The 17034-nt window shown below is 43.3% G+C and overlaps 1 protein-coding gene across 1 annotated transcript in view; it reads right to left on the bottom strand.

Moving 5' to 3' along the window:
* Nucleotides 1-17034, bottom strand: part of si:ch1073-396h14.1 (disintegrin and metalloproteinase domain-containing protein 10) — a 48950-nt gene that overhangs the window by 11918 nt on the left and 19998 nt on the right. The window contains exons 7-9 of the mRNA XM_047374980.1: nt 15682-15774; nt 15220-15388; nt 7761-7924 (exon numbers count right to left, since the gene is read on the bottom strand). Coding sequence (XP_047230936.1) covers nt 7761-7924; nt 15220-15388; nt 15682-15774 — 426 coding nt within the window. The remainder of the gene's footprint in view (nt 1-7760; nt 7925-15219; nt 15389-15681; nt 15775-17034) is intronic.

Raw genomic sequence — 17034 nt, 5'->3', positions numbered from 1 at the left:
CGCGCAGGTTGATGAATGCAGGTGTTGACTTGTGTTTGTTTGTTCCTCGTTCCTCTTGCTGCTTGCTGCTGGGAGCCTCGTGATTGTTGTGATCGGAGCTGCAGATGATTCTGCCCTCCAGAGGCTGCGCAAGCTGCGTTTTCTTCCAGGGTTTCTGGTAAGTTTGTTCGGCTCGCCGGTAGTGTTTTCTGCTCATGCTGAGTCTATTTATTTTCTTCGGCAGTGGTTTTGCTGCTCGCTTTGATTTGGCTCGCTGGTAGCGTTTTCTGCTCGTGCTGAGTCCGTTCATTCATTTATACGTTGCTGTTTCTGATTGTCTGACTCGCAGGTGGCGTTTTCTGCTCGTGCTGAGTCCTACGGCTTGTTGCTGTGACAGGGTCTTGACGGCGTTTTTTCTGCCCGTTCGACCCCATCTGTCCACTAGGTACATGGACAATCTTTGTTGTGCGTCCTGTTTGGCTCCCCTACAGCCGGAGGACGGTCATGACATGTGCCCTCCCTGCCTTGGTGTTGACCATCTCAGGGAGGCGCTTTCAGATCATGCCTGCTCTAATTGCAGCGTTCTGCCCCGAGCGGTGCCGTTGGCCCGGCTGTCCTCGGTGGAACAGCCTGTTGACTGGACGGTCTCTGTCCAGCAGGATCCGTTGCCTCTTGGACAGGACGAAACGGTCTGCTGAGGATGTGCCCTTGGCGTCTGGGAGGAGAGCCAAGCGGCGAGGGCCCCCGGGACTGTCCTCTAGAATGGACCAACTTTCTACAGAGCTGGCCCAGATGAAGGCCCTACTTCAGTCTCTCTGGGGGGATGGTGACTGCAGTAAGCCTTCCCCTTCTGAACAGACCAGGTCCTCGCATTGCGAGGATGATGTTATTTCAGTTGTGGCCTCGGGCACCCTCCTTCGAGAGGCCTTTCCAGAATTGGGCTCCCGGACCTCATGTTCGGGCTCCGGTGCCTCCCTGGGAGGTGCGGGGGAACCGGTGTCTGCAGCTATTAAAACGGCTCTGGGTCGTTTGCAGCTGGACGTTCCCCTGGCCCAGCCTGCTCCATCTAGCGCCTTCTTTAGGCGCCATGATGCCGAGGCTGCCTTTGTTGTTCCACCCTCAGCAGAATATGTCCAGGAGCTGCATGTTTGCTGGATGGACACAAGGGCCTTTTCCCGCCCGACAGCGGATGGCAGGGCCCGGGCTGCCATGCACGAGGCACCCAAGTTCGGGTTGGGCTGCATGCCCCCTGTCGAGTCTGCCATTGCCTCCCTCATTGTTCCTCCCGATGAGGCGTTGAGGACTAATGCCTGTTGTCCACGACCGCAATGCCGTGTCACGGACGATTTGCTGTGTAGGGCCTATGACTCAGGTGCCCAGATGGGCCGCATAGGGAACTCCCTCTCCCATCTGATATTGGGCCTCTCCTCTTCGTTGGAGTCGGTTCCCTTGGACCAGTCAACTCAGGGCTTGTTGGACGCCTCTCTGCAGGCCTTCGCCCTGATGACGCGTGAGCTGGGACGCACGCTCTCTACATTGGTCCATGCTCGGCGCCAGGTATGGCTGGCACAATCGCCCCTGACCAAGCCTTGCAGGAGAACGCTGAGGGCCCTTCCTGTGGTTCGGGGGAACTCTTCGGTTCCGCCGCGCTGGAGGCCTTGGAGCATACAGCCCAGGCCTCAAGAACACGGCAGCAGCTGGTGGGTCTCCATAGAGCCCCCCCGCCGGCCGGCTGCTGCTGGGGCAGCTAGGGACTCGTTCCGGGGTTCCCTCCCCCCTCATGTCCCTTTCTTGGGGTCCACAAGCACGGCTCCTAGACCGAGACCGACTAGGGCCCAAGGGGACCATGGTGGGGCCCAGGGTTTGCGCCCGGTTCGGTCTGTTCATCCCGGTCGGCATTTCCCCAGGCCCTCCCGGGGCCAGGGGACCCGCCGGTGATGTTCCGGAGCTGGCGGTGGGATTTTTCTTCCCAGGCCAGGTCAGCTATTGGGCTGTTCACGCCCCGGACTCGTGGGTGTTGTCCAATTCGTCCCGGGGATACCGTCTTCAGTTCCGCCACCGGCCTCCTACCCCCAGCCGGGCCAAGATGACGGTCATCTGCGACCCGATGAAGGCTTGGGCCCTGGACCGGGAGATCTGCACCTTGCTGGTCAAGGGTGCTATTGTTCCGGTGGACCCCCTGCGGGATCTCGGGGGTTTTTATTCAGTCTATTTTCTGGTTCCCAAGAAGACTGGCGGTCTTCGTCCAATTCTGAACCTCCGGGGTATGAACACTTTTCTCAAGGTTCTGCCTTTCTATATGTTGACCACCGGGGAGGTCTTGCAGGCGATCTCCCCGGGAGACTGGTTCACAACTATCGACCTGAAGGACGCCTATTTTCATGTCCCCATTGCTCCGGACCATTGGCGTTTTCTCCGCTTTGCCTTTCACGGGAGGCACTTCCAGTTCCGGGTCCTTCCCTTTGGTCTTTCCCTTTCTCCTCGGGTGTTCACCCGGTGTGTGGCAGAGGCCCTTTCCCCCCTGCAGGCACGGGGACTGCGGATCCTGCCCTATTTGGACGAGTGGCTCATTTGTGCTGCAACCCGCGATCAGGCGATCCGAGACACCCAGACGGTGCTCGCCCACATACGTCAAATGGGTTTGAGGGTGAACCTGGAGAAGAGCAGCCTGACCCCCTCCCAGGTGACTATTTTCTTAGGCATGGTTCTAGATTCTGGTTCCATGACCGCCTGTCCTTCTCCTCGGCGCGTCGGCGATATCCTGGCCATGCTTCCGAGTTTCCGCCTTGGCAGGGCTCCACGGTTTGTGGAGTGGCTAGTGCTTGCGACTCTTCAGTCCCCCCCTTTTGAGCCCGTTACAGGGGCGGATCTCAAGTGGCTCACCCTGAAAACCGCCTTCCTGTTGGCCATTGCTTCTGCCAAACGGGTGGGGGAATTGCTTGCTCTGTCTGTGTCTGAACCATGTTGTCGGTGGAACCCGGATGGCTCCGGTGTTACGCTGTGGACTAATGCTTCCTTTGTGCCAAAGGTGCCTGCAGTGGCTGGCAGTGTGCTGCTGCTCCGGCTTTCTCGATTTAATCCTGGTGCCCCCTCTGAGCCTCTTTGCCCTGTCCGAGCGCTTGGGGCGTATGTCCGCTCCACGGCACCCATTCGTTGGACTGATTGTCTCTTCGTTTGTTATGCTGGCTCTTGGAAAGGTCAGGCCCTTTCTAGACAGCGGTTGGAACGTTGGATTGTGGAGATGATCTCTGTGGCTTACTCCTTGCAGGATCAGCCCCTGCCGAGCGGCGTGCGCTGTCACTCCACTAGGAGCCTCTCCACCTCGTGGGCTGCCATGACCGGGGTGCCTCTGGAGGCAATTTGTGAAGCTGCTTCCTGGACGGCGCTAAGCACCTTTGCCAGGTTTTACAGGATGAACGTCGCCACGTCGCATCCCCTGCAGGGAATACTGGAGCAACCGCCTTCTGCGTCCCGCTGAGGTTGGTGGTGTTGCTGTGTTCCTTGGGGCCTCCGTAGGATCCCTCGGGACCCTGTTGGTATGCGTCATCCAGTGCTTGAAGCACCGCCTCTGGCAGTCAGTAGGGATGAAATAAAACGAAAGTTACGTATGTAACTACGGTTCTATGAATCCCGGATGACCGCCAGAGCGCTCGGTCCCTTGGTCTCCGCGTGCTCGCGAGAAGATTGTCGGGACTGGGCTCCCGGTGTCATGTCACTATATAGACTCACGTGAGCCCCCGGTAGGTCACATGTGACCATGTTGTTATTAATTTCTCGACCTGCGCATGCGCAAGAATGATCATTCAGTGCTTGAAGCACCGCCTCTGGCGGTCATCCGGGATTCATAGAACCGTAGTTACATACGTAACTTTCGTTCTGGGCAGTACTTTGCGGGCAGACCATGAAAACGAAAAAGCAATGTCTGCTTTGTTTTCTTTTTGATTATGGCATAAAATGTGCAGTCGTGAAGAAGAAAATGCAAATAGGATGATTGATTACTAATTTTATTCATGGGTCAAATAATGCAGCCACATTCTTATTTTTCATTTTCATTTTCAAATTTTACATTTCAAATTGAATTTTGGTATCTATTTGCTGGGGTACGTTTTGAAAAATAAATCTCAAATGTCTTTTTCTTTTTCAATTTAATTAAGTGAAAGAATGAGCAGTCTTGAAGAAGTAAATTAAAATGCAAATAGGATTATTGATTACTAATTTCATTTATGAATCAAACAATGCAGCCACATTCTTAAAATGAAAAAGCATTTCTGAAAATGCTTTTTCATTTGAAATATGGTAACAATTTACTTCCATAAGTTTCAGCCAATAATTTTGTTCTATTTAAAATGTTTAGTCTTATCAAGAATTTTCCCTAGATTTGTCCTCCTGGCGAATGTGTTTGAAACCTCTGCATTTGATAACCTAAAGGGCTGAGTGCTGTCAGGCTTATGCAATTAAGAAAGTCGTTCAATGCAGGTTTTAGTTTGCTGTGTTTATGGCATGTCAGACAGAGGAAGAATATGTTGGGACCCACAGCCATGAGTTACAACGTGAAAGGCCAGTACAAACTTTCCTGGAACTTTCAAAATAAATTGCATTAACCTACTTCCAGCACAACTTAGAATTGGGGCTAGCAGCGGACTTCCCATGATGCCACTGGCTGTATAAAAGCACCCCCCTTTCCAATGGTCCGATCTCTACCACCCGGGACTCTGCTGAGAGACTGGCCGTAGAGGAACAGCGTGCTAATGTCTCTTTGCTGGCAAAAAGACATAAACTCTTCAAACTGGATCCAAGGGTGTTATACGATCATCGATCATGTGCACTAAGTTAAGTACTGATGAATTACTTTTGAAAGAATCCGGTATTCATTCATAAAAGGGGTAAATTAAGGTATAAGCATTGCTTACTTTCTCTCTGAGGCCGGCAGAAGCAAACTGTCTCAGAGAAGTCCCCAGTAGAGATGCTGTCTCTACAAGCTGAATGAAGCGGTTTACCCTGCTTGAGAGAAGGACAACAGGAGCCGCATCACCATGGTTACGGTAACGTGCAGTTTGGCCAGCCGACAGAACAGCCGCCACTCCCCACAGCTAAGGAGGTTAGCTGTAGCTAACCGTTTAAAGTCTGTGGATGTTTCTTCAAACTTCGCCGCCCTGGACAACGTTCCTCACCACAGTTCATGAGGTTAAGTGTTTGGGCAGAATAATATAGATGTGATTTAGATTGAAATGATCTAAACGTTTTTCATTTTATGAAGTTTGGTTTTGTTTGTGTTGAACTCAGTTATCTTGGTGCTAGCAGAATATCTGTAGCACACGTGTTCAGGTTTGTGTTCTTTGTTTGTGTGTTTTTAAAGTTAAGACAAACTTTATTTAAAGGGTGATTTTAAACACAGAAGATCGGCCATAACGCGCCGTCTGCGCTTATGCATTTTAACCCTTTTTATTGGCGGTATTTTTAAAGGTGTGTGTTTGATTCTGATACTCAGCTATCAGCCTCCTATGTTAGCTTAACTGCTAACAGCTAAGGACACGTGCTTGTTGCCAAATAATATTTACCCAGAAAGGTTAGTTTTCAATCCAGTAAATAATGTGTCCCCAACATAATTTTACTGAATTTGTTAACTAAGTGAACACCATTAAGCCCCATTTCTCCAGAAAGATTTGGCTCTTTTCCAAAATATTCCCTTAATAATATTTCTTTAAATATTATTTCAATAAAGGGAGCTAATGAGACCCCGTAGAGATTTAGTCATTCAGAAGGTTTGTTTTATTCAGCAGATCATTCTTAAAACATTATTTTATTAAAATAATATTTTATCTGATCTTGCGTTGTGAATGGTTGTCTGTTAGTTCCAAGATTAACTTCACGTCACTTCCAGATTCTTCAAGATAATCCTTGGTTCTCAAACATAAACATGGCATGGTAATGTTGCATTACTCTTTTCAGTCATGATTTTCAATCATCTCTCATCAACTTGTTTATATTGTACATAGCCCATTAGTCTTCCTTATTCTTTAATTCTGCTTGGTAGTTTAGTTGGATTGTTTTAGCATTTAAAGAGTTTGTTGATTGAAATATGTTTGACTTTGAGTTGACCTATTTTGTTAATAAATTCTAACAAAATTCACAATTTTAAGAAATTGTGTGAATTCATTCCATGTGTCTGCAGAGTTTTTGCTGTTCAATAATGTCAGAGCTCGTCTCACACCTTTCTATTTTGTCCTAATACCATTGCCTTACTGGGCTGGTATTCACAGGACAGCCCTTAACAGACCGAAATATTATTTGTTAAAATATTAAAATTAAATAATATTCTCAAATTCATAATCCTAACAAATATCTGTGTACAGAGATCTTTCACTTTTGCAAAGAGTAGATGACATTTAAAAATAAACAGAAAAACTGTGAGTGACATCAGAGTTCATCCTGTGACGGCGGCGTCCCTTTCAAGAAATCCAATCGATAAAGGCCAAAGTCTTTGATGTTTTATTAGGTGAACAGGCTGAGTACAATTTGTTCAACTGTGCTGCATACACACGTATGCCCAATAAAAATATTTACTCTTGGTCTGATCGCGGGGATCATTTATGTTAAATCATCCTTTATTACTCAAACCACAGTTTTAGGTGGAACTTTGTGTCCTGAGTTTTTTACTCACATTAAACTTAGATATATTTGGTAGGATAAATTCAGGAAGTATGGTTATTCTGAAACAAAGTATTGGTTTTCTTTTCATTTGAGGGTGTTCTGCAGATTAAAACACTGTTAAATGTTACATTAATGATACAAATGTAGGGTGGCGGGAAGGGGTCGTATACAAGAGAAAGTAGAAGACACGTGAAGTTTGTCGACCACAAAATCCCTGAAACATTTGAATACTGAATAAATAAAAAGTAAAGGAAAACACTAAATTAGGACTGGTCATTTTTTAAACTTGGAGAAATCTCTTTAAGGTATCAATTAGGAAAGATTATAGTACATCTAATAAACTGACTATTTTTGCAACAAATATTTTCAGATTAAGAAAAGGAAATCACAGAGGTGACGATATTAAAAACATTCGATTTCACATGAGAAAAGCTTTGAGCCTGAGTAACAAAACTCTGGAGAACAATTAAACAAACTAGTTGGTTTTGCATTTGCTAATGTTTTCAGGTGTTATTAAGTACTCTATCCAAGACTAAATACTTGATAAACAAATCAGACTTTTGACAAGTCACTTTACTGTATTCCTCTTTAACTTGCTACATGTAAAAAAACCTGTTATTTCCCACTCTGCACAAAGTCCTGCAGCAGTATGTACAAAAGGCTGCACAAAATGTATTGAATCACAATATCGTCATCACAATATCAGTGTGTGCGCTAGTCATGTCTCAAATAACTGTTTGGAGTGCAATAATTATTGGCAAATATATCCCAAGTGTTATGAACTTGCATTTCACATGCTATTTTAATATTTAAAGTCTCACGGCAGCAGATGCTCACACCCGACACAAATGAAATTGTTCAAAATGCTTAAGGTCACAGAATGTAACAAGCATACATGAGGACAAGTGGAAAGAAGAAAATATGCATATATGGCAACTGATATCATCACAATATTGGAAGGTGATGTTTTAATATGAAGTCATACATGAAGTGCAATCACCGCATTATTGTTGGTATAATATGTGTTGGAAATTAAATCCCCAGTGAACAACTTATGCAGATAAACTCAACACCTAAATTTCAGAGTACAGTGCAGGTGTAGATGATGAGTGTTACGAGAGAGGACTGACCGGAGATCCCAAGCTGTGACCCAGTTCATGTGCCAAGGTCAGCTGGACCTGATGAGAAGGCAGGAACTGTCCGTAGTTCTGAATTGTGATCAGTCCCGTGTTCAGGGTGGACATACGGCCGTTACGGATCGACGTATACTTGGAGCATATTCCTCCCCAGTTACCTGATGTAAAGAAAAGAAGCAGAAACAAAGTATGGTTTTTATTGAGTCTTTTAATTTGATTAAATTCAGGTTACTTAAATAGTGCTGAATTACAACAAATGTTATCTCTAGGCCCTTTAAAAACAAGTTCAATTCCTATAGAGTTATATAGAACCCAAGTTCAATTCAATTCAGACATGTTCAGTTCATTCCAATACAGCACAGTGATATAATCAGATTCCTACAGTTTATTTTGATCCTAAGCAATCCTTTGCATTTGTACTTTTTATGCTGAACTTCAGTCAATGTTACAGCTGTTTTTAAATGCGCTGTATGAATCTTTTTACAACTGGAAATACCGTAAACCAATAAGACTTGTGCTATCATACTTCCAGGTCCCACATCAGGGCAGCTAAGCTTCACATAAAAACCTGCAGACCCTTTATACCCCCAACAATCCTCTTTGTATTTGAGTTATGCAATGGGTTTAAATGCCCTTCCTACAATTACAAACAGCTGGCTAAGTTCACATTGAAGAAGGGATGGGAAGTGACATCATCGTTCAAAAGGGCAGCCATAAGTTTCCCAGCAAGCCCTCTCAGTCATGCTATAAGTCAATCACTATCTGACCATCTCTCTGTTAGATTTGTTGTTTTTTATTGCCCAGGATAAATGGGTTAATTTGGGTTCATGTAAAACCAAAGAACGGTATTTACCTTTTTGTAATGAGAGGCCAATTTGAATGTGCCTATCGTCCTGCCACTATGTGTGTTTTAGGTCAGATGTCACAGGAGGAGTCACGTGTGTTTTACATAAGACCTCTTATGCAATGTGGTCTTCAAAAACCTTTCGAGGAGTTCGGTAGGGCTGGTTAGGTGGTAGCGGTGTGGTCTGTTAGAGATAGTCAAAGGAAACTGAGTTCATCAGCTGTTACTGATGAATGTGGGAACCAGCTGCAGGCATATGGATTCTTTACCAGCATGATACACTGTAGACAGAAGGGTGACGTTCAGGAACTGTCAGGGACAATTAGAGGTTAAAAAACACATTAACATGTTCCCTTTTTTGCCTCTCATAGAAACAAGAAGGTTAAGATTTATGATGTGTGAGACTGACAATAACAACTTCTCTTGGTAATTTTCTCTCCTATGAAAGTTTGCTGAAAGAGTTCAGCTTTGGGAACTTAACGAAAGCAGAACAAGACAATGCTTTTTTTACTTGCCTAACAGGAGCCAAGCATTCATTGGACACTCCTTTGGTCATGTTTAGCAAGAACTCTTTGTGTATTTCACTTAAATCCTGTTTTCGACCTGAATCGCACCCCCAGATGGATCATTCGAGGAACTGGGGTTCTTAGAAAGAGGCTTTTGGATGCCGATGCTGTGGATTCTGGCAGCTTAAGGAGAGAGGGGCTGTAATGTTTTTTCTCCTTCCTTCTTTCTTTGCCACAAAAAATAGCCAAAATCAAAACTTCTTATTAGCTCTGATTGATAAACACAGTTCTTGGGCACAAGCAGCATCACAACACTTTCTGCACACTTACCAGTTGAAAACATGTGTTACATAACTTTAGCAGAGGTGGTTAAACATGAAACAGTTTACACTAAAACCGGTTAATATGAGCAAACAATGGTAGTGTTTCCTCACATACATCTGGAGGAAGTTGGAGTCCATAAATAAAATGGTTAACAATAAAAAAGACAAAGCAAGACTTTTTACTAATAACAAAACATGTTGTATAATCCTCAGCTCTGCTCTGGATGTCACCCAAACAGACTGTAAATAATGTACCTGCATCCGGTGGTTTCCAATCACAGACCTCCTTTGTTTCTACAGTTCATTGACCTTTTCAAAACAAAATAATTCAAAAGGATTTGAACGTTACAGTAATTTGACCTTTCCAGTGTTGAAAACAAAAGACCTAATCTGTCTGGAATGCATCAAAGGTCTTACTAAACTTGAATCTTTTTCTTTGTGTATTTGATCTCAGTAATTTTGCAATAACTGAAGCACAACCAAATCATGATTTCACTTCAGGATAAGCCAGAAAGGTAGGTTAGAAAAGCCTGGACTCACTAGATGTCCTAAGTGCTTGATTGAAGGCAACAGATCTTCTTCTATTGTTTCTTAAAAAGATTTCACCTCTCATCCAAAAGCCCTTTTTTGAACATTTTTGGAAGTAACAGGCTTACAAACAAGTCAGAAAAATCACACAAACAAAGACGCCATTAGGACACGAGTTGCTGGCCCTGTCCTCTAATCAATTCAGTAATCCAACACGTCCCTTGAGAGTGGTCTTGGTGAGATGTCCTAAAGGTGCGTTCACACCAAACGCGATTTCTGCGAAAGGAGTGGCCAATTTACATGTTATCCCTATGTAGAGGCGCGTTCAGGAGCGGAGCGGCGCAGTGCGAAGGACGCGGAGGGCGCAGAGTTAGCTCTAGCTCACGGTTGATCCGATTCAGGCACTCAGATTTTCCACGATTGTTTGGTTCGGAAACTTATTGACAGTCCCTAGTGAACCACCGGGCGTCAGAAGTGGGTGCAACAGAGAGCAGCTAGCCGAAATCTGGGTGCCTGACTCGGATCGGCCGTGGGCTGGATGCCGCTGGTTCCGCGGAGCTTGAGTGTCCGGCTTCGGGCTGGCTTCACTGCGGTTGCCGGTAGTCGGCGTCCCGGAGGCCAATTCATCTCCCAACGCGGGGCAGCAGATCTTCGAACTGGGTCCTGGATAGACGGAAGTACCGCTGAAATCGACCGTCATCCAGACGCAGCTCCTGGAGTAGGTGGTGGTAATCTCCGAACTGTTCCCGTCCCTGAATAATCTGGTGAACCCAGGGACATTGATGTCGGCGGCGTTTGTCGGCTCTCCACAGGTAAAACACCGTGATTATTCGTGAAATCCATGTCCAGCATGTTCAGTTGAAACCTGCAAGCAGCAGATGGAAGCTCCTCCTATTTGATGACGCGGCGATGCGTTGCCGCTTGTTGCTGTATGCCAACGTGGAGTTCACGCGGAATGTGAAGCGGGCAAAAGCACACAAATGAGGCGAAGAATTCGCAGAAATCACGTTTGGTGTGAACGCACCATAAGGTGTAAATTGCTGTAAAACTGCCCGGGGAAATGAGATACGGCTAAACTGTGGGTGTTTGAAAGAGGAAACCTGAGGCCAACTCCTCTGCCTAAAACCTACACTCGGGTACTACAAGATGTTAAGGATTATTTTGCCCACATTAAGAAATTGATTCATATCCAAACAGCTCAGATTCCTAAATTAAGTACGTTGTAAAAGTGTCTGAGCATAAACTGAACATTTTTGAAAATGAAAGTTGGAAACTTTTTCTGAAGCTTGTTTAGCTTTGGAGGACTTTTGTTGCTACATGTGGCACCTTGGACGAAGTGTGTAGGAAACAAACTCAAAGAGCTATTTTTAGGGATGCCTGCAATTCTGTGTGTACTGTAAACTAATTTATGTGAATCCACTACATAGTTTTTACGTCATATTTTGCTTCCTGGACACTATATGGTTCTTCAAATAGTTAAAATGCCTGTGACAAGGATAACCTCCTGCTGTGCAGTACTTGTTTGAACAGGAAGCTGAAGACAAAACCTGCAACTCACTCTGTAAACACCTAAAAATAGATTGAAGGTAAAACATGTGTTTCTCCGCACTGCTTCTAAATTACGGAGATTGGCATATTTTTAGATAACTAGAGGAGATGGTTATCAAACTGGTTCTTAACTTGGAATGTATGTTTGTGTACCTAAAAGTATGTTTTATGTGGGTCCAGATTTGAAGAAATTGTGTTCATTTTTGAAGTTTGTACATTGTTAATGATGTGCTACCGTTTTGTAGTTTACCTCCGTAATGGGTTGTAGGGTGTGAAGTTTACTGATTGCATCTGCTCACTACCCCGCCACATTGTTGCATATCTGTTTCCTTTTAATAACATGGGAAGCAAAATAATGCCCCGAAATTGCCAAAATCACAGCAGTGCCACAGAATTTGTGAAATTGTGATTCAAATATGGCAGCTATGATTCAATAATACCATGACTTAATCTCACATTACACTATAATATATATTCACCTCGGCATGTTGAATGCGTGAAAATGAAAGTAAAACTGATAGCTTGACCTATTTTCTGATTAATTTGGCTAATGATTATTTGATCACTTGGGAAGAAAGATTATAATCAATCATAGGTACACCTTTTGAGTAGCATTTAGGTAAATACAGTGGCATCTCTGTGTTGTGTTGTATCTCTCATGCCACAGAATTTTTCCAGAAATCTGCGGCAGTGTGTCTTAGCTTGGGATTACATTATATATGCTACAGATGCATAGAAACCTGATGCTGGAGCAAAGATCAAAGCTGCATAGCTTTGTAGCCAACAGTTGCATTAATTCAACCTTGTCTTCCTCTTTTCTAAAAAACAATTTTTATATATATAAGTTTTTTTAAAAAACATTTTAAAAATCTTTTTATATAGGGCAACGTCTTAACTAAGAGCAAAGTGAAATCAAAGTCAAATTACTTGTTTGTGTGCACAAACATGTGTTTTTTCCTTACTAGCAGTCTACTGAGCCACTTCTAGTCACCATGATCTCAATATAAAACATATCCAGCAGAAATCAACTTTTGTCAGTTGATCTCAGAAGGAAATTTCTCTTATTTTTGGGTGTGGTGCTTTCTGGAGGTATCCAGGTCTTTGAGTTTGTGGTCCTGTGGTTAGACCTTTTATTACTGAAGACTTCTAATAAACCAGGGTAAGTAGAGATCCGGAGTTTGAGCATTTTGGTGTCCGAAGGTCAGACATATTCCACTCGTGAAATTTAAAAGTCACAACACTTTAAGCAACATGTTCCCACAGTGTGTGTATGTGCTTGTCCACCATGTGAGTTGTCTCCACGGCAACCACTGTGGAATGCAGCCATCAATCCTCGGTAATACTCTATATGATTTTGTGTGTGTGTGTGTGTGTGTGTTTGTGTGTGTATGTAGGGTTTGCTGAACCCTGATCACGTGTCACTGTGCTGGTCTGCTGCTTCCACGCCCCCCAGTTTGGCCAATAGCCTGCAAAACCTGCATGTTAGATAAAGTCATTGAGAGACAAGGAGTAAGGACCTCCTACTAAAACAACGTCCTCCTGCACTGGAAATAATACTACACACAGAGAGAGAGAGTCCCCTTTGCAGAGCTGGATTGCTTCATACTTGTTTTCGTTCAGTTCCTGTGTTTAGGTCGCTGAACTCTTTGAGCTGATGAGCAGGTACATTTGGGGAACTGGGAGTTCATTTGACATGATGTCAATGCTACTCTGAAAAACTCAGGCCCGTTTGTCTTATTCTACACGTCCTCTAATGACTTTGCTTTTAAAACTGAATAAACAAAGTACAATTAAAATAGATAACTGAAACTCATTTATAATGCTATGGTGAAGGAAACAGAAAAAGCTAAAAGAGATGTTGCAAATCACAGCAGATTGTTAACTGATGATGGTTGTGGTCTCTCGAGCTAAAACATGGCTTGAGTTGCAGAATTTAAATGCGACATATTTGTTTACTTATTGTCTGTGAGCCACAGCATGTGATCAATCATCCAAGAAAAACAAACATTCTGGAGTTTGAGCTAATTGTTTTTGCCTTAAATAAATTACACTGAAACTTTTACAAATTAATTATGTGCAAATTATTTACGCATCTGTGTTGGAACGCCAGCCATCAATGATCATGGACTCAGAACTGTACATAAACGAAGGCCAGTATGAACTTTTCTACACCTTTTAGAGTCACAGTAACTTGCACCTAACCCAGCCCAGGAAGAGGACGACTCATAGCTGACTCCCCGTGACATCAGTGTCTGAACTAAAACGCCGTGTTTCAACATGGCTGTCTCTACCACATGGCTCTCAAGGAGACCGGATGGAGGGAGACAACGTGCGACTGTCTCCTTGATGGCGAGCAGACATAACTCTTCAACTTGGATCCAAAAGTGACTATGATCACACCACTCATATGAAAAGTTAAGTAATGAATTACTGTTCGAATACCCAGCATTCATTCATAAAAAGGGTGTAATAAGACAAGCATGGCTTTATTTTTCTTCTTAGGTCTCCAGAAGCAGCCGTAATTGAAGACTGGAGAAGAAGGCATCTGGACCGCAGCATCACACGCCTTCCTGGGTGCATGTCCAGGTAGCGAGAGCTACCCCACAGCACCGCAGCCACTGAAGTTGCCGAAACGTGCCTTTGTCTTATAGTACAATACACACGTGGATGACCAGACAGCTTCGCTTCCCTCAACTCGTCGCCTGGAGACCTTTTCCTCAGCAGGATTCATGAAAGAGGTAGTGTTTGGGCAGAGAAGATTAGTTTAGAGTTAAATAATCTAAGTAATCTTCGTTTCATGACTTTTGGTTTTTGTTTGTTGGCTATATGTTTCTGTACACTACCAATCAAAGGTTTGGACACACCTTTACCATTCAATGGCCTTACCTTATTTTTATTACTTTCTACACTGCAGATACATAGTGAAGACATCAAAACTATGAAGCGCAAAGAACAAAGAATTATGTAGCAAAAAAAAAGTGAAAAACTTCAAAACATCTTTTTTTATTTTAGATCCTTCAATCTAGCTCCCCTTTGCTTGGATTACTGTGTCCCAGAGGTAGCAATAAAAATAAAGACAAACCGTTGAATGGGAAAGTGCCTTGAGATTACATTTGTTGTGAATTGATGCTTTAAAAGTAAATGAATGGATTGAACTGTGATATACAATAAATGAGTGAAACCATCAGAAGCCTAGTGAATGGAATAGTTGGTGTGTCATAGATTTTAAGTAAATGTTTCACAATGATCTGTACAGAAGAATGATTGATGGCAGAAGTCAAACAGACAGAGTAAAAACATACTGGCCCAAATCTACATGTACAGAAACAGTTTAATCAATAGAAACTTGTCACTGGAATAGCATAATCAACATTTACACATAAAAGAGAAATGCATGCGTCCTGTTAAATGAATTATTATCACATTCTGAGGGCTGATACATGAAGCTAAAGTCATGTTGAGGAAACAGCTCAAGTATTTCACTATGCTTGTTATTCAAGCAACGCATTGTATGAAATCTCCCATGAGGCGAAGTATATTTTCATAGGCCCCCACAGAGCAGAGTGCAAGAATTTCTAATGCCTTGAGTTTTTTTTTTTTTTTCATCACACAATGGAACCAAAACACACATCTTATCTTTAGAGCTTCGATTTTGTGGTTACACACACCTTCTAACTGTGTTTTGGGCTACTTTTGCAGCTTACCAGCCTTGCCTTCCCAGGCGAGCCCCAGCACTCCGCTGTAGTCTCGGTTAGTGAGCAGGTAGGACAAACAGAAGTTGCCCCAGTTGTTCTCCGAGAAAAGACTCAACAGCTTCTCCGGCCCGATAAACAGAGGATCGAGAGGATCCTTCTTATTCTCTGTCGTCATCACCTGGAAGGACAAAAACATATTTAATTCACTGTACAGACAAGGACAAAAACTAACAATCACCGTTCTGCACTTCTGAGAAAATAACCCTCAATTATTTAGTTTGTTTTTGACCTCTTACTGCAAATAAAGGTCCATGAGCATCATAATAGACTCTGATATGTTAGGAATTAAATGTGCATGTGTGAAACCTTCATATTACAGTAGTTCTTTGGAGTTTTGGTTGTTTCTTTAAAACTGTACTCCTATAAAATTATAGAAAACTCTGCAGCTATTTGAATGTGCACCAAACTCACTCTGAGGGATTTGACTTTGAAGTTGATCAACTTGATTCCATTAAAGTCAGCCTTGTCGTAGATGTCGTTCACAGCCTGCATATAAGAGGCAACCTGAAAAAGATGCAAAAAACAAGTTGACAAATGAACAATAAATTACCCTCTTCGAAGTATTTTAGATTCAAGGCTTTCAAACCGATGGTACTTGTGTAGCATTTAGCCTTACTCAATAGATAGTATTTTACAGGGTGAATACAAAGCTAAACAGCAGTCAAAAACACAAGTTCTTCAAACACATTCATATTTGCTTTAAATAGAAGCCACAAAAAAGGCAGTGCAGTAAAAAATGTTCCAAGAATAAAAGAATAACTTATTTACCTCTGAAGCTGGACTTTGGATATGTGCTATTACCAACCTTACCCAACTGTGTTTCAGCCATAAGTGGGAGAACCGTTATAATACACTAATAGCAGCATTCAGTGATAAGCTAACTGCTACTAGAAATATTCGCTACCAACAGAATATACCCTTTTAGGTATTTGAACTCCGATGAAACATATTCTATTGTATTGGATTTTATTTTCTTCGTTTCTTTTGGAAAAAACTAAAGAAAATATTCAAGTCATTGTTCACTGTTTTAAAATGCCAGTCAGAATGATGGCACTAATATTTACATTTGTGCCACTTGTATCAGAATCAGTTTTATTTAACAAGTTTGTGCACCCAAATAGGGAATTGGACATCAGTTCCACTTTGCTCTCAGTGGAGAAATTTAAAATACAAATATAGAAAAAATTTTTTTTTTGTAAATATTTGTATATACAGTGTTTTTACAAAAAGAGAAGCTCATGGTTGAATTGGTGCAAATATGCATGGTATTAATCTGGGCATCCAGAGAGACAGTGTGGTTTAGGAAATTGTCTCTTTGGTGGCTGACTTTAGCAGACAGCTCCCTGTACCGCCGCGCTGAAGATAAAAGTCTTACAGTTTGTGTCCAGGATGTGTGGGATCTGCAGAGATATTGGCTGCCCTTTTCCTGACCCTAGATCTGTACAAGTCCTGGATGGAGGGAAGGTCAGCCCTGCAGATCCTCTCTAATTGTTTGTTGCAGTCTGGACTTATTCTGTTTTGTGGATAATCTAAACCACACGGTGATGGACAAACACACAACAAACTGAATAATGGCAGTGTAGAAGATGACCAACAGCTCCTGTGGAAGGTTTTACTTCTTGAGTTGCCTCAGGAAGTACATTCTCTGCTGCTCCTTCTTCCAAAAAATGTCCATGTGTGATGATCACCCCTGGTCCCGAGAAAGGGCGGTTCCTAGGATCCGGTAGTGTTCCACAGCAGACACAGTGTTGTTGAGGATGGTGA

The sequence above is a fragment of the Girardinichthys multiradiatus genome, chromosome 9 (assembly GCF_021462225.1).
Source record: "Girardinichthys multiradiatus isolate DD_20200921_A chromosome 9, DD_fGirMul_XY1, whole genome shotgun sequence".
Classification (NCBI taxonomy): domain Eukaryota; kingdom Metazoa; phylum Chordata; class Actinopteri; order Cyprinodontiformes; family Goodeidae; genus Girardinichthys; species Girardinichthys multiradiatus.
This window is presented reverse-complemented; position numbering and strand designations above follow the sequence as displayed.